Source organism: Calonectris borealis, chromosome 1 (assembly GCF_964195595.1).
Source record: "Calonectris borealis chromosome 1, bCalBor7.hap1.2, whole genome shotgun sequence".
In the NCBI taxonomy this organism is placed as follows: domain Eukaryota; kingdom Metazoa; phylum Chordata; class Aves; order Procellariiformes; family Procellariidae; genus Calonectris; species Calonectris borealis.
In genome coordinates, this window is record NC_134312.1 from 117,917,063 (window position 1) to 117,935,748 (window position 18,686).

Genomic DNA, 18,686 nt, shown 5'->3' on the forward strand with positions numbered 1-18,686 from the left:
TGATGTTCCACATGGCAAGAAATTGACTCGGCCTCTTAAGAGGAGCATCTCTGAGGAAACCTTCTCTATCAAATCCTCTGAGACAGAAGTCTTGAGAAACTGGGAAAGAAGGTAGGTTGGGGGGGGAGAAATGTGATTTCGTTTAAAAATTTTGAGAAGAAATCTACATGCTTATTTTCAATGCTTATTTTCCCCCAAAAATACTATGAAAAAACCAAAACGTACACATATTTTTCACTCCATTTCCTATATATCCCCATTTGCTAGAACTCCAGCCTTAGATGCCCTAGGAAACAGGATATTTTTTTTTTTTGTAAGGAAATGTAGAAAGAGCCTCTCTGAATGCTTGCATCTTCTATTAAAAGTTTGTTCTTTTCTTGGAAGTCAGAACACTACAAAGAGTTTGTTTACATAGAGGGACTGTGAAATAATTACAAGTTCCCTGAAACTACTTGCCCAACTGGTTTCTAAAATCCCTTGTGGTGTCAGTCCAACACAGCACACACACCAGTGAGGCTGACTTCAGTACTTGATCAAAGTTCTGGTTACCCTCTGTCTGATCAAGCCTGAGTCAGGAGGGTACTACTTAAACAAATGAGTCTTCAAAGTAGTTCCCAGGACCCTCATCTCCTCCCATTTTCATTAAGAAATTTAAGGGAACTTAATTTTGTTTAGTATGCAGATAAGCTCTGGGTATAGTGAAACTACATGTAACATCGTTTCACATTATTTATATCTGGGTTGCTGCCTTTGTGCAATTCAAAGGGTAACAGGTTGATTTCTCTCACTAGACATTCTTTCCTGCTTAAAAGGGCAATCGATTACCCAATTCCTCCCTTCCCAGACAGTCTGACAAAGCACTGCTCGCATTTCTCATGGCTTGAATACAACTTACAAATTTCATTTTGATGAGAGCTTTACAGTCCTTGCTTCAGGCAAGTTCTGCTGGACTTCCATTAAGCCCCCATTTGAAATTACTTAAAGCGTTTACACTCTATGCTAGATTAATTTTTACGAATTTTAGAAACATAGGTTATCACACATATAAGTAAAACAGTGCTATCAAAATAGGTTTTCAGTGTAATAAAATTGTTCCTATTTCCGAGGTTAAATAATAAAGAAATTTCAGTGCGATATTAAACATGGACATAATTTCTCAGGTTTCCCTAGTGCTTTCAAATTTCTTGTTTACTTGTTCTTGTAGTCCCTGAAACCCTGTTTTGGAAAATACAACCATGAAGCCTTTTCTCCGGCCAAGGAAGAAAAGCAGGCAGCTCCCTTCAGGGCGCTGCCCTGAGCTATTCTTAGTCTGTTTGCTTTTAATGCCACTCTCCAAGGTATTTCTGAGGAACTTCATAAAGTTACTGCAACAATAATTTCCTAGTCAAAGGAAAGACTACTATTGTATACTTAGCCTTTAAGTAAATACAGAAATACAGACATCTTTCCCATGTGAATAGTTAAGGCTTATCATTTTTTCCAGATGAATTGGGTTTTGATTGAACTACTTCTGTAAAAAGCTTGGAGATAAAGGGTTTTATTTCACAAGTTTGACTATGAGGAAAACACAGTAATATGCTCAGGTGTTCCTCATAAAAACAGTTTGTGCATGATTAACAGATACTCTTTTAGGAGTCAGAGTTTCATAAACACTGTATTTTTAACCACCACAGACTGGTAACTTCTCAAAGTCACTTGATTCTGACAGCCTCTAAGGAAAGCACTACCTTGGTTGTTTCTAAAGCCAACTCAGAAAATTTTAGCTACATTTCAAACCTGCCAAGCAGAGCAAAAAAGAGCTTACAACAAGCATTTCCAGTTCTACATTATGCAACCTAAATGTTACAACAAGGTTTTTGCAGATTTAAATGCAAAAGAATTACACAGTCTTCAAATAAGACAATATGCAATGCAAAGTACCAATCAGAACAATCAGCAAAAAAGTGAAACTTAAAACAAATGGGGGGGAAGGGAGGTGGAAAAGGAGGGGAAGAGAGATTAAACAATAATGTGCAAATACGTGAAAAGATTAGTGTTGGAAAAAGGAAGTGGGGAGGAAAAAAAATTAAAAAATCTTACCAGCAGTTCCCTTAAGAAACCATGGTCTTGTGAATTTACAAGAGAAGCTACATTGTCAACTACCAGAAAGAGTCAGCTGCCTGTTTTGAGGCTCAGAAACTACCAGTTACATTAAAGATAAATCAGTTTGCCGTAGCAAAACTTTCCAGGATATGTTCTTCCTTATAGGGGAGAGGGAAAAAAAACAACCAAACCATCCCATACTGCTAAACAAGGACAATTTTCTTTTAAATTGCGCTACTGCACACTGTTTTGTCTGTAATTAAACACAGCTGCGGGATGTAGCAATTACAATAATTCCTTTTCTGTCTGATATGGATGAGGCTGCAATATCCTATAAAATAAATACAATCAGATCTGTCTGTTTAGTAGTAAACTTCGGTGTCCCACATCCAATCTATTAAAAAAATAAGATTATTCACTTCAAGATTTAATGCGACCTGGCTGGGTTGACACGTTAAGACTTTTCAGCACTTATTTGCTTACAGTCATTCTTTGGTTTTAGATTTATAGATCCAACTACTATTTCCCCCCAAACCCTCATGGTCTGTCACACAACTAACTTCTTGGTTTTCCTAGCCTTTACTCCTATTAGATATGTCCAACTGTTCAGAAAGAATGTGGCTGACCTTCCAAGCTAACACCACCGCTCAGCATGACTGTTCCCAGCGCTGTGCCAATTCCTCAGTGCCACAAGCAGCAAGTTCTCCTGCCTGAAAGGGACCTCAGCTCCCCTGCTGACACTACCTCAGCTTTTGGACTACATTAGTGCAAACTGCCAATAGCTTATCTGTAAGTGGCTGTATTGCATTGCAGTTGTGAAGCACTGAAGTGTTGCAGCTGGCTTTTGTTCTCCTGTTACTTGGCTTTCACAGGACCCTTTACCTCATATTACAAGCTTATACTTGGGCAATTTTTAAGGATAAGATGATGGGGCAACTGCCCTCCTAATAATTATGGTTAAATTATAGGTCCCAAACACTGAGCTGTGGGAGTTTAAACCAGGTTTAGTCTAGGAAAGGGAGACACAGAAGCAAAGACAGCACAGATTTAAGTAACTTCTACTTTCCAATTTACGATCAACCACTAAGTGATCAGAATTTAATTCTTATCATTCCATCTGGTTCTCCTATAATCTAGGATTTTTAAAATTTATTTGAAGTGATATTAGACTTTACTTTTTAAAGCATCACATGCCTTCCGTTTCATTAGTCACCATGGCACTTAAAAGAATGGATCTACTACAAATAACTTTAATAGCTGATTAATTGTGGGAAAGCAACGCCCCTCAAAAAATAGACACCAGTGTCATCATCTGTTTCCCAGACTAAAAGACTCTCTAAATAGCATCAATTCAGGTCCCAGCTATGTCATACAAGACTCTTCTTCATCCCCCCTGTATTGCAAATTACAATGGGGCTTGACTGTTTATTATTTCTGTTTACTTCCCGCACTGACTTCTTCTACAGGCATCTACCATGAGACAGTCACTAAAATATTCTTAATTTAACAAAAGTCTGCTATTAAATAAAAAGCTAGTTCAGAACATTTCTAGAGACAAGAGCTTCAAAACCAGTGTGGTGTTCTGTAACACCTGAACTTCTGTGCATTATGGAGGAGAAAAATGGACTCCCAGCAGTGCATAAGAATTAAGCAGCTGCACATAATTTTATACCGGTTAATCCACTTTGATTAGCAAACATTTTGTATATCTTTTAGGCTTCAAACACACCTTCAGGACTGCATCATTTATGGGGTCAGAGGTTTATTACAGTAAATAATATAGTAGGTATTATTACTTTCAGCTAGCAAATTAAAATTTGATGTCATTTACAGTATCTAGAAGGCAGCTCTTCACAAGTTCCCATGAAAGAAGCTGGCAATTTCGTTTCCATTGAACATGCACAGATCTCAGAATTGTTATCAGCTTTAAAAGTATGCTTGGCGTTTTTAGAAGGGAAGGAACAAACATAAGAGACAAAGGGGCAATGCTCCCACACAAACCGAGTTAATTCATGCCAGAATGTGATGGTAGTTTGACAACACTGGACAAGCTCGTGCATACATATAACCTAATTCCAGGAATGCTGCAAAATCTGATGACAATTCTAAGGTGCGTTTTTTAGAAACTGCAAACTGTGCTATTAGAAGCAACTCACAACCCACAGCAGCTATCCAGCTGCAGCCTTGTTATCTACATGGCCACTTCAGAGCCTTCAAAAGCCCTGCAAGTCCCTGCCTTAGTGATAAGGGCACTATGTGCAGAGCAGCTGCCCGGAAAGAAGGGCCTCTTCCAAGATTGCAAGGCCGGTGTTGCCAGCATGCTTCCACAGTAGCCTAATTCATCAATACCTCCCTCATGACACCACAGGAGTTACCTCCTCCTCTCACTTTCAGTTCTGGGGCTTCTCTTTTCTAAAAGCAAAGTGGGAGCTTGGGGCATTTCTGCTCATACAAATATGCTTTGCTGCATGTTGTCAGCTATCATTCTGGTGCACTTAATATAGCTTATATTTAAAATTCACTCTCCATAAGTGTGCCAAATTTTACCTAAGATACCCAGTTTATCTTTTAAATGACAAAGATGGTTAACAGGTGAAACTAAATCTAGATATTACCTTGGCTTTTTTCTTTTCTTTTTTTTTTTTTTTTTAAATTGCAGCATGAATGTATATTTTAGTGATTTTTTTTCCTTTTGATCTTTAGCTGTCATTTCTGAAAAGTAAAGCAAGAGTTGTCCCCAAAACATTTTTCTAAATTGTTATGGTGTTTTTTCAGCTCTGACAGGTACATGAACTGTCATACTGAGTGAAGATATGGCCATAATCCTGATGAAATGTAATGAAAAATACTTCTGCTATATTAGTTAACTATTACTATCATTAAAAATGCAACTATATTATGCCAAAACCACTCCTTGAGGGAGTGCACAGTTAAAAGGAATATAAGGACTGAACTGTATGAAAACAGCATGTGTTTTGGGGCTTTTTTAATTATTAGTTCTTTATAGTGTGGCAATAGTATTTGTTTAACTTTATCATACTTTAAGTATGATATTATCATGGGCAAGTAAAAGTTAGTGTTCATCATCTGACCACTCTTCTGATACATTCTCTGTCTCAAAGGGAAAAACAAAAGTCAATGAAAAAAAAATAATACTCTAACACAGGAGTCTTTAGAAAACCACAGCAGTTGTTCAGAAGCAGTCTGGTATTTTGTGAACTTTAAAGAATGAAATTTTCCACTGGAGTCAGGAAAGGAAGAATTGAAGACAGTTTCAAAATATTTTATCCTAAATCACATGCATTTTTAGTAAGGTTAATGTCTAATATACTGTAATTTTCTCAGGCGTGTTAAGTTAGTGACATACTAGATACTGAGATAAATTATATAACCTGTATTTGCAAACATACTACAATATAATCAATTACAGCTTTTTAACAGCCAAAGAGTCTAACCGGCTGCAAAGTTTGTAAAGCTTCCTATGTAACTAACCCTTTCATTGCAGCAGCCACACAATAGCAACACAAGGGTTGAATTACTTCAACTGCTAGTGGCAATATCTTGGCATTAAAAAACCCAGCAAAATCGACATATGACCATCTGACCCAATCAGAGATGCCTCAGGGTAATTTTGCTGTTGAAACACTACTGGTAACAAAAAACACTGGCATTTAAAGCTTTTGAGGTACTCCACAGTAGAGTTTTCAGGATGCATTTAATTTTTTTGTTTATATGGCAAGAAGACATCTGTTTTGATTGAAGGGGAAAAAAGATCAGTATTAGAAAATAACTCCTGAAACCATTATAACTTCCTGAATATTCAAGGCAACATTTTTTGTTTATGAACCTACACTTCAATTAACATTGCTAAAAATCAATACAGTTCTGCATTGCATTCTATCTTCCGCTTCCCCCGCCCTTCCTATAAGAATTTTTGGTTTCCACTTTTTTCATCTCAGGGGAGATGAAAACTTCATCATTGCAGTCTAATATTGCTAAGAACAGAGTTTTATTTTGGCAACTTACTAAGGAAGAAACAAGAGACATAGCTGCATCTCAAGTAGTTAATTAAGGAACAATCTCTCCTGAAATCATCTCCTGTGAAGACTTAACTGCACTTAATCTGCTATGGGCTAGTATACTAAAATTGCTTTTAAAGTTTGCTTGGCATATACCAAAGGAAAAAACTTTTAAAATGTGTTTAAAGTTATTATACACCTCTCATGCAAATTACCTTCTCCCCCACTCCTTTCTCAAGAGAAAAATACCTGACTCCTGATGTGAAGGCTTTATCTATTCATGCCTAATAGGTGGGCTCTATTTAGCATCCTTAAATTATAATGCTGTAATGAGGCGTGAACACATGGGCTAACGGCGTTTTTAATAGAAGTCACAATGATTTAACCTAGTCTCTGATCCGATTATTCTTTTGGTTATACAACCCCAGGCAAGAGTTATTCATACTTTCCACTGCCTGCAACAGCAGCTGCTTCACTATCACCCTGGAGCCTCAGGAAAATTCAAGCCCTTAATCACTGTTTCCATTAGCCAACCGATCTTTGCTATCAGCTTGATGCGATATGGCCAAAGTGCCAAGTAGTCTAACTACAGGAAATTGATTAACAAAAATCCATCCTCAAAAAAGCATCCACATACCTCAGAAGTTGGACAAATACCACTCATGAGTTCCCACTGATTCCCTCTTGCTTACACAAGCCACGCACATAAGCATTCTCCACAATACTTCACAAGTATGTATTTTCTGCTTTACACAAGAAAATATCTCTTATTAAATAATATCACAACCTGCAAGAAATATACATTTGAGTTCTTACCTCATCTTTTCTTCTTTTGCCCATATATAATTTCATCCTCCTCCCTGAACTGGGCAAACCAGTCTGCAACATACATATTCCCACTTTTAGACAAAAAGCAGGACTAAAAGTAGCTTTCTGTAATAATGGACATATTAGTACTGCAGCTTCCTAGCAAAGCCACCAGTCCTGAATAATTATCAAAATTCTATAAAGAAATATCAGAGATTGAAGTTGTTCTTAATACATTCCATAACATGTATTATCTACATTCATTGGGTTACACCCTCCCTTTCTCATATTTTCACTAGAAGCCCACAGATGTTTTATTTAACTACATGGATTGTGAATGGCTTCCTCACCTACAAAAACAATTTATTGGGAAATTGGAAAAAACCAATTTGTTATAACAATACAGCTTGCGTCTTCTGGCAGTTCACCAGCTCAGTTACCCCGGCTTCCTATCTCTACGGAGAAAGGAAACAGTACCTCTAGGAAACAGAGAAGCAATTCTCCATGCCTTTCAGCCAGTTTTTATTTGGAAAGCATCCTGATTTTTAAGAGGCTTTTTCATCCAGACAGTCCCTTGTTTTGAAAGCAGGCCAAAACCTTCATGGAAGCTTCCAGAATGGTATTCCGTCAATTAAAGAAATTGTTTTACTCACCTATACAGCATCTAAAAGTCAAAGTCTGAGTCTTTTTTTTAAGGATATCACGATTTTTTTTTTTTAAAGAGCATGATACAGACACACATATGTATCAATCCATTTATCAAACAATCCTCATCTCACCATAATCTCCACTCAAAGCCAACATGCAATCCAGCATATTTACAGCTAAAAGACTGGAAATACACCTATTACAGCATTAAGCTTTTACAGCAGTTTCTACGTATGCCTCAAGAAAGCTCTCTGCAGCTTCTCAACAGGGCAACTACAATGTAGCTTCCAGGAGAGAAGTGCCAAAAGCACATTATTCTTCTCCTTGCCAATTGTCTGCCAAATGACTCAAGTTTATCCCATCAGAAACATCCTTCAGTCAGGCTGAATATAGATGGGAAAAACTAATCGCAATACTTTCAACTCACTCTTAATTCACTCTCGTAATAGGGCAGTTTGGTCACATTTACCACTCCTAAAACCACTGTTGCATCAAAGAAATATACAGTCTCACAGTTTATGGTGTTTGTGGGGGGTGTGTGTGTTGCATTTTGATAACACCTTTCGTACTGCAGGAACAAGAAGTAACTAAAATCCAACTCAGTAGGTTTGCAGTGTACTCTCAGCTCAATAGTAAAAGTGTGTTTTCCTTCCAGGAAGTCAGCCAACATCAAAATAACTCCCCAAAAGAAAACCTCAAAAAGGAGAAACAATTCAAATCCAACTATTAACTTCTGAACTATCTGAAAAATCTGCAAAGTGAAGACAAAGTTTATCTTGGACAAAGAGGTTACATTTTAATAAATGAAATCCACTGCACACACTATGAGTATTGATAGCTCTGCTTTTATGAGTAGGACCAGTAATAAATAATGACTCACATAGTTAATGAAAAGAAGAAAGCCATTCTAATTATCTCTGGCAGTAACAAATGCTTGGAGGAAGAGACAAAAAGTATAAACCCAGGTACGTATAGACTACTCTTCTCCCATCTAATCCTGGCAATAGCACTTCACAAACTCTGACGATTAAGTTATATCCTAATCACTATGCTTGACAGATATTACTTATGAATCAGTCCCACCCCTTTTTTAATATTAGGCTCCTGGACTCCCAAACATTCTAGGACAATGACTTCCACAGTTTAATTATGCATTACACACACAAAAAATAATTTAAAAAAAATCATATTTTAGACCTCAGTCCCAACTTCAGGTTCATTGAAGACAGCAAATATTTCAGCTTCACTAATGCATTTCCAGCATATTCTCATATTCTATGAGAAAAGTAAGAGTACAGACATCCACACAGTGGTTCACTCCCACACCTCCCCTCTCTCATGGAAATGACAAACCTTTACGCTTCAAACTTTTTTTGGTAGAATTTGATGAAGCATGAATATTTTTGTTTTGTTTAGGGAAAAAAAAAAAAACACACCAAACCTGAAAATCCTTCATAAATGCCAGGTTACAATAATTCATACTGCATGAATGATCTCTTCAGACTTAAAAAAATACAGTTTCACTTGGTGGGAAGGGGTAGGTTCTGGCTATCTGAATGGAAAAAAACTAACTAATTATAAAGTCATTCCTAGTTGCTTTAGAGGCCAGAGGTGTCTAGAAACCTCTTGTCACAGACAAAGTGAAGTCCTTATGTTATTTTACAAGAGTCTTAGTTAGGTCCATTCCTCAGATACTTCTATAATCAGCTGTATCAAGTCTTGAGGGGGAAAAAAACAAACCTCAAAAAACCACCCACAGTTTCCATGTCATGGTTGTGGGACTTTTGTTTCACCAAGTTGAAGTCTCAATGAAAAGCACGGCTTCTGAATTATCTTACATTTTTTATAAATTAGTACATAGAAAACATTAACTAGCTTCACCCACTCATCTTTTGCAATCAGTTTTACCTGCCACATTGGTGTCAAAACAGCTCTTGGATTATTTATCAGAAGATAGAGCAACAGTAAAAACAAAAACTTAATTTTTCCTCATTAACTTGAGAAGCATCTCCATGAAAAGTTTGAAGTATATAACCATGCTTTGGACCTGGTCATACTTAGAGCAAGAGGGAAAAACCCAAACCAACCCCAATTAAAACTACCTAACATCCCAGTTGAGGAAGGTGGTGCATCTTTGTTAGAATACCATAAAAAAACCCAACGAAACCAAAACCACACATCCAGATCTCCAGTATGTTTTCACACATATAAGAACAAAACCCAAACTACAACGTCATTTCTATTTAACATACCATATATGAACTTTGTGTAAGTATTTTTAAATTATTTCCTCATTTTCAGTTATTCTGACATTCAGTTATGATACTGAAAAGCATATTCTTTATTAGTGACCAATATTACTTATAAGTTTATAAACACTGCCTATTAGAACTTGCCCAACTGAATAAGCAATTTCAGTAACAAACTGCTGTAGAATTAAGCTTTCTCTATGATTGCTGCCGAAAAGACTGTCTTTTTATCATTTTAAACCTATTCTGCAAAGGACAGTTCAGTCATTGCTGATCTTAATCATTTTTTTAATGCTTATGTTATTGAGAGGTTTTTGGGATAAGTTTCAAGTCAGTATCACATCTAACATTCTGTAGTTATTTTCATATTTTTCTTTTTACATGGGTATGTATGTGCCAGCATTCCTGGAAAACAAAGCTAAATCTGTTCTTAAAAAAAAGATAGATAGCAAAGAAATAAAGGAAAGGAAATGCACTCCATAGCGTTCTAATGTATACTAGGCTTGTTGGTGTGACCAGAGCACAGTGATTTAAACCAGACAAAGCTCTTCCAAGTTTCCATTTGATTCTCCAAGAAGATTAAAGCTTTTAATCTTGTAGCGCAGATCTTGCCTATGATCTTTTTTCATGACTTTGAGCTAATGATTAGAGCATTGGGTCATATGGTAATATTTTTTGTTAATATCTCCAACATCTATGCTATTAATGACAATTTTACAGTATTTATTTTTAGGTATTTTTTAAGCCACCCAACAACCATCTTGTGCAGCATTACTGAAATTGTTTCTAAACATGATAAACTTGACTGTTGCTTACTCTTATTTTCACCCCATATGTATGATGTATCTTAGCATATTATATAAATATTATATACTTCCATTTTATTTCTACTTATAAAGGTATTTGCATTGTTTTCTTGGAGAATGGAATGATCAGCACACTTTAAGGACTTAACTAGCAATGGCTTTTTGACATAGAAATAAGCATTTAGTGATTTTCACCTGACCTAGGAGACCTACTGAGGGTCCAAGTGTGATATAAACCTGAACCTGCTCTCCAATACCTCCTCTTAACAAGACCAATATACTCAAAGCTGCAGCATGAGGGTTCTCTGTTAGCACCTTATTTTAGCAAGGCTTCAACTGTTTTTGATGCACTCTGAAATGCCTTGAGCACAACAAAGAGCTACAGAAATGAAAATAATTCTCCCTCCCCTTGAGAAATCAGCCTTTCTACTACAGTTTCATGGTATTATGTGTACTTTAACAAGAAGTATAACTAATGTGGACAACAGTTAAAGGCAGCCACCTAAATCACTATTCAATGCCTCAAAGTCCAAGTAGATGAAAAAAAGCAGTCAAGCACTGCTTGACTAAAAAATTCTATACTGTACAGTCTCTTCAAATCCTTCTACTCCAGCTGAAAATAGAGTATTCAGCTCAAATCACCTTTGTCATTTGAATTTTATTGAATTATTTATTTGAAACTTATTCAAATCACCTCTCAGCATCCCACATGAGAACTGGGAAGGAGAAACTAGAAAACTTACTCTGGGCTCACAGGCCAAAAAAAGCTACTCAAGTGAGAAGATTGAAGACACCATCCTTAAACTAAACAGACACACTAAGATTGAATATGACTTTAATACTTGATAATATGTAGAACAGTATTCATATTTTAATTCCATTTTCTTATTAAGGCATAGGATAGAAAGAATGGACAAAAAAACCCCCAAACAGTACAGCATCGTCACCGAGCAAACTACAAGCATTAAAATCTCTATTTACTTTGAGTCTATAAAGTGTACAGCCTTTGTCTTCAAAGTGAGGAATACTCTAACTTCACTCTCTCTGGATATTTCAACTCTTCATGACTATTGCTAAGGTTTACACACAGAATGCATATACAGTATAAGGTGTTACAACTCTTCATATTATTCATAAAGTATATAATCTTTTTAGACAAAAAAGATTTTTTCCAAAGACCCTCAGAAGCTGAGGAGTTTAGGCATCCCAACGACTCTCAGGAGTTCATGTTTATCCTCAGATGCAGAGATACGAACAAGTTCTGCTTGTGCACTTGGCAGACTGGATGCACCCCAGGAGCCATAAAACTGCATTAGCATGGGCTCTACTGTAACGTCAAAGATTATTACGTCAGCCATAGCACTATACTTACATAGCTTCCAGACTTCAAGTCACTCAAAAGTCTGCCTTAACCTGTTAATAGCTGCAGAATAAATCTGCATCATCTGAAAGTACAGGAGCTAAATACTTCCAGAAGGTTTATTGCAAAAATTTTCAAAATGGAAGTTTTTTTTTTTTTAAATCATCCTTAATCGTTTTACTGTTCAGTGTAAAACCAGGTTATCAGGATATGATTTTGAACAACAGTCTTAACCCTGGGCCTTTTTAGAAAGCAATAGCATAGAAAGAACTATAAAACACTGTCACAAAAAAACGATTTGAGAAAAAAACTGGCAAAGAAAGAATGAAAACCTTCAAAATATAAGCAGAAAAGCAGAGATGCCATTAAGTAATTTTTACATTCCCAGTAGGGAACATTTCACCAAAAACAGAGCTGGGGTCACAAAAATATAATCATGTAAAAACACTCACCTTTTTTTTTTTAAGTTTACTTTTAAAATTTTTTTTTAATCTGATCTAAGAGGATTAACAAACTTTAAGTGAAAGGATTAATGAGGCATGAGACTGAGACAGGAAGAGATTACCAGAAAACCTAAGTACTATTTTGTAAAGAAAAGTTTTGTAAATACTCCTGAGAAATTTGACAAACTTCCTGTAAAGTAGAAGTAATTCTCTAAGTATTTAAAAAACACAAAATACATTCAACATCTCATGATTATTCCAGTAGGCTGTAAGTCAATTAAAAATTTCTAAAAGCATGGCTCATTTAACAACGGCTTTATTTTCAGATCAGTTCACAAACAAGTTTTTCCATACTGAAACTATATAAAGCTAAAGGAAGAGTAGAATTTTAAAGCTATGATAATCATTAACAAGATTCAATACACCTACCATTACTGCTTTTTTCCCCTTGGTTACTACTGCAGAGATTTCTGACCTTATTCAGGCCTTATCTTCAAACACAATTATAATCTTTTTTTTTTTTTTTTTTTTTTAAATAATCAGAGACACTGTTTCACAGCCAGTTCTACTTTTGCTTGCCACTGGAGGTTATGTGAGGACACAGACTACTGTAGGTGACTGGCTCACTCCTACTTCTAGTGCACTTAAAAGCAAGCAAGCTAAGTTTTTTTAAAAATCCAGCTTTCAGTGAAGTTTTCCCTAGTAAGCTCCAGAGAAAAACTATTATCATGATATAACAGCCTGTTTTCCAGAGTTATCGATGAATGTAAGTTTTTATTAATTATGGGAAACCTTTTGCTACATTCATTAGTTTGCAGTAACTTGCAAGATTTAGCAGATTAAGGCAATTATAGATATTTTAAAGTAATTTAAGGAACTCAAGCCGTTCTAAGGAAAATTAGCTGCATCAAAAATCTTTCATCTCTTAGCCCTAAAAAACAATTCTTTTCTCAGTAGCTCAAAGTTGAATTTTTTCTAAATACTCTTTATGTTCCTCTTTTACTCTTCACAAATTATATGAGTGATACTTGTCTACAATTAAGCTGAAGTGGAAACCTGACAGTTAGAACAGACCTAGGTAACCTACTTAGCAAGAGAATACCAGGGCATAAATGAAGTTATTTAGCCCCCCTGTGGCTGTACTCAGGACTTTAAAGTCATCAGTGAAGTATGCCACATCCCTTCAGGATTACAAGATACAAGCAAGCATATTACCTACTCGACTTGCCATTTGACAATACAAGTTCTATAAAAAAACCCGAGTGTCCTCTACTGACATAAAAAGGCTTTTAAAAATTGAATACCAGTGGAGGAGGATGGAAATATGCAAAAGCATAATTGCTGGGTCTGGTAATTAGCTACTGACACCTTTTTTTTTTTTTTAGTAAGTACACAGAAATACAGTTATAATAGATCAAACTCACCTGCATGTTGTATGAAGAAATACTGCTTTTCTCTAAGAAAGAGTTACAATTCCTCAAATATAGAGCCAAAATTAAAACTACCAAAAAGCTGGGGGTAGCTATTTTTCCAAGGTAATTAGCCAACTTGAAGATCAGAAAAAGGGTTTTCATTTAAGATAATTTCTTGTACTTCAGTGAAAACAAAAGAGGATGCAGAATCTATAGATATTCCTCCAACTGTGCTTTAGAAAAACTTGAGAGTAAGTATTTAAGCGTTCTCTGGAAGATTTTGGAACTGAAATTGAAAAACTAGCCATGAGGTATTTAAGCAAGTCAGATTCTTTCTTATGAGAATAAAGCAGAGAACAAATTGTCATTTACTAGTACTATTACCTTACTTGATAGGATGGTCTATTTTTAAGAGATTGATCGCAAACCCAATAAAACTTCTTCAGATTTCTCAATTGTGACATCAACACCTCAATAAAAAAAATTAAAAAAAAAAAACCAAACAAACAAAAGAGGAAGAACAAGAATATACAACCAAGTGCAACTCACTGTTTGGGAAGGGAGAAGGCAAAACAGAAATAGTTATCAGCCATCACTGATAGCTGTGCTATCTCACATTTGATTGGATTAACCCTCCTCAAATAGGGCAATCCAGGATTATTAAGGGGCCTACTGAAGAGAAAAAAAAACCACTAACTATGTAGACAAGGTATTTTTAGAGTGTTACATACACTGGAAAAATTAGGAAGTTCACAAAACCGAAGAAAACACATTGCACACGCCAAAATTCATAGAATATTTATAAAACACTATGTCTGGTGATGTTGTATTTTACAATAAGTTTACTCACTCCTTTTTCATCACAGAAACAAAGTTCCACACAGCCGTTTGCTACACTGATAAGAGCAAGTTTGATTTTTCTCTATACACTCTACAGTAAACTAAGTGAATTTTCTTAAAATTAACTCCCTAATGAAGTGTAGCCTTTTAAAATTATTATTTTGGAATCATTTACAGATGCCAAGCTGTTACTCTAGACCAAAACACCTTCGTTTTTTTGGATACCAGAATCAGTATGTCAAGGTAAAACTGGATGAATGCATGGAAGACTCTGTAATCTTTCCCCACTTTTAATATAACCTTGTTCTTTTCATCCCATCCAACAGCAGTGTGCTGAAGCCACCTTTCACACATGCAAACGGTCTGAGATCCAACCTTAGTGCCTCATCCCACGTTTTGTCTCTTTGCAACTGCCTGACATTTGGCCAACAGAACACATTAAAAATGTATCCAGTCCATGAATCCGTTGTTTTCCTACACAGCAGTCATACATTTCCAGCTTTAAAGAGTTAGCTCTTGCCATCTCTACAACTGTATTAACTGAAGCTAAATTATGTATTTCAATGGCTGAGATTCAGTCAGCAAAAACCTAAGGTGTTTTGTCAATCTATTAAAAGTCTGTGTACACCTACCACATTTATAAAACAACAGGTCTCAAGCACCTCAACATTTTTTTTTATTTTGCATTATTTATAAAACTTTGAGAAAGACTTTTCTTCCCTCTTGGATACACATATTTATTCAAGTTCAAGACAATTCTTCCATTCTTTGCCTTAGGAATTTAAATTTTAAAAGCAACAGCTATGCTGCAGTAACTGTACATGCTGACATCCATGGTTAAGATAACACAGTTATGCTGAGATGATCAACTTCAAATTAATTTCTTATGATTTTTAAGTAATCCGCATTCCTTCCTGCTTCCTTCCTCTTGGCAAGAAAAAAAAAAAAGTAGTTAAAACAATTTTTTATCGTAGTGTTAAGGATACATAAGACTTTGTCCTGATCTAAATTAAGTGTCTGGGACGGAGATTCTTTGGAATCAAAACGGAGAGACAGAAAAATGGTTTAAGTGTTCAGATACCTCCTGGTCTTGCATGGGATTATGCATCTATGTTGTCATCCATCTAACTGCTGTTTCCAAACATGCACTTCAAGGTCACAAGAATCTATCTGAGATAATACTATTACTACATGCAACTGATGATACTACATAGAATTGATTATAGGTGTTTTCCTAAGCATACTTGGAGTGGACTTGAATTAAATAGGGTAAACCCCCATAAAGATGCCATTCCCAACGCACCTGCAGGTGCCCGAAGCAATACAAAAGTATATTGCCATTAAAAGTCATATAACCTTAGAAAATAACCAGAATACAATGTAGCTGCATCGCCTATTTCCAGCTCATTTTTAATGCATTGTAACTGTTAGCAGGGTTGAGCTGTTGGACTACTATTACAACTCGAAGTTGTTTTTCACAAAGAGACAGCCAATTATTTTAATAGCATTTTAAACCAGTACAATTACTGCCTAATTTTTCAAGTCCATTTCATTTAATTCCAATCCTTTTAAAAACTAAACAACTCCTTCAGTATCCACAACCAACTATAAAAACCAAGAGAAAAGGTAGCTTCACTCATTCTTTAATTCTGGCCAGGGCTGAGACAAGTAAAAGAAGGATGAAAAATTGAGATTGATTTGAATTCCTTCTTCATCAAGAAGGCCACAGATAACATGAGAAGCAATTCTGAAATATTTATATCCACTTTTTACACCTAGAGCTGCAGTCTACTTCAGACACGTAGTAGTATTCCTCTGACAGCTGCTGTTACCTTTCTCTGCTCTGGAACAACGGTTGGTAATTTTGATTATTTTTTGAACAAAGTGGTCCTCAACTCAGACGAGCGCTACGGATCTGTGTGTGCTACCCAACAACTCCCTTTGCCTGCAGGCAGGCAGTTTCTGCGTCCGCTCGGACCCCTGCCTACTAACTGCCTGCCTGCCACGCTCCCGGGTCTCCAAACGCTGCCTTCCGCCTCCTGTCTCACCACACGCCTTCGGCTGCATCAACAAACTGCTGTTCCTCGCCACTCCGTAACCGCAACGCTCTGAACAGAGTGGCCGAGGGCAGGTTTTTTCCCTTCTGGTCTATGCACCTCTTCGGCCTGACCTACGGGTTCAGGGCAGTGGATCCGCCGGACTGAGCCTTGGATCAGACGCGAGGGCAGGGACCCGAGAGAAGACTTTACACACCGCGCCCGCGGAGGGGCCGGCCAGCCGGGGCAGACCCACCGCGCCTCCCGACGCTCGCTTCGTGTCAGGAGAGCGGGCGGGGACGCAAAGGCACAGCCTCGCCCCCCCACCGCCCGCCACCTCCTGCGGGAGGGGGCGGCCACGGAGGCCAAGGCGCCCGCCGAAACCCGGGCGGAGGCGGGCCACCCCCTGCCTCTCACCCCCCCGCCGCCGCACGGCGCCAGCCCGCAGCGCCCGCCCCCGCCGCCGCTCCCCACACGACCAAGCCTGAGGCGGCGGCGGCGGCTGCGGCGGGCGGGAGCCGGCCGAGCCGAGCGGCGGCGACTCCTCGCCGGCAGAGGGAGCCGGCCAACGCGGCCGTGCCCGCGGTCCCCGGCGTGGGGCGGGCCTGCCCGCCGCGCTCACCCGGCACGGGCCGTCCTGGAAGACGCGCGGGTCTAGGTTGCAGGCGATGGTGGCGGTGGGCAGGTCCCGCAGCGCCACCCCCTCCATCTCGCCGTCAACGAAGCTCCACTCCGTCTCGGCCTCGGGCGGCAGCAGCGCCGCCTCCTCCTCCTCCTCCTCCTCCTGCCCTGCTTCCCCGGGCGGCAGCGGCTGCTGGAGCGGCGGCTCCTCCTGACCCGCCGGGCCCCTCCCGCCGCCGCCGCTCTCCATGACCGGGGACGAGCGGAGCCCCCGCGGGGCGGGGCCCGGCGGCCGCTGAGGCAGCGCCGAGCGCCGGCGGTTTTGCCCGGCTCCTCCCCGCCCCCCCTTCGCCTTGGCGCGCGCACACAAAACTTACAGCTGCCCCCTAACCCCCGCGCCGGTTCAACCGGCTCCTTCCTGCCCCCCCCCCCCCCCCCCCCCGGCGCAGGGCGCACGGCGCCGTGTGAGCCAATAGGAAGCCGTCGCCGCAGCAACAGGTGGCCTGCCCGAGCGAAGCGCTGCTTCCGCCATCTTGAGTGAGGGCAGCGGGCGGCTTGCGGGGTGTGAGGGAGCCAACGGGTTGTCGGGCGGCAGCTGGTGGGGCAGCGGCACACGCACGGGAGGCACGGGCGGCGGCCGGGCGATCAGGGCGGGGTGGAGGGCGAGGTGACCCAGCAGCCGAGGTTGGGCACACGCCTGGTGAGTACGGCCGTCCGGTCAGGGATAATCGCAGCAACCCAGGGCCAAGATGACGGGGCAAGGCCTGCTGCAGTCGCACAGCTGTGTTTTGCAGCACGATTGGAGCCCGGAACAACACGTCTTGATTTAGAGGACAAGGAATATTGTGCAACAAGCAGATGAATAAAAAAACCCGTACTGAAACACTTACAAATCAGCTGAAAGTCGCCATCGTGTACATGTTATTTCTCTTACCTGCCTTAAGGACACGCCAACCAACCCTTGATGTTCTGCAAACAGTTCACTGAACAGACAACAGGAAGGAAGCCTAGGAAAAAAAAAAAAGCCATAATAGTGTTGGGCCAGTTGCATGTCCTCTTGCTGGGGAATGATGCAACCAATCTTCACCATTTCTTTGTACTTTTTTCAAAAGTCTCCTATTGCTGGGCCAAGACCAAACATGTTTTGACTTCAAAATTTGTGAAACAGGGCACATAAAGCCATGTCTATGTCCTTTCCTCCTTACTCTAGACCTGAAAGATGCATTTTCTTACAATCTTTCTCTTTTCCCTGTGTCAAAAGGCCATGAAGGATAATTGCACCTTGCCTGGCTACACTCGAGGAGCTGCTTGTGTCAGACATTCCTGTGTAGAAGAATAAAGTACCTAATGTGCTTAGCTGGTT

The 18,686-nt window shown here is 39.2% G+C and overlaps 1 protein-coding gene across 1 annotated transcript in view; it reads right to left on the reverse strand.

The window, feature by feature from the left end:
- Positions 1-17,660, reverse strand: part of RCAN1 (regulator of calcineurin 1) — a 42,082-nt gene extending 24,422 nt beyond the window's left edge. The window contains exon 1 of the mRNA XM_075172189.1: positions 17,325-17,660. Within this exon, the coding sequence (XP_075028290.1) occupies positions 17,325-17,573 (249 nt within the window). The 5' untranslated portion in view covers positions 17,574-17,660. The remainder of the gene's footprint in view (positions 1-17,324) is intronic.
- Between the last annotated feature and the right edge of the window lie 1,026 nt (positions 17,661-18,686).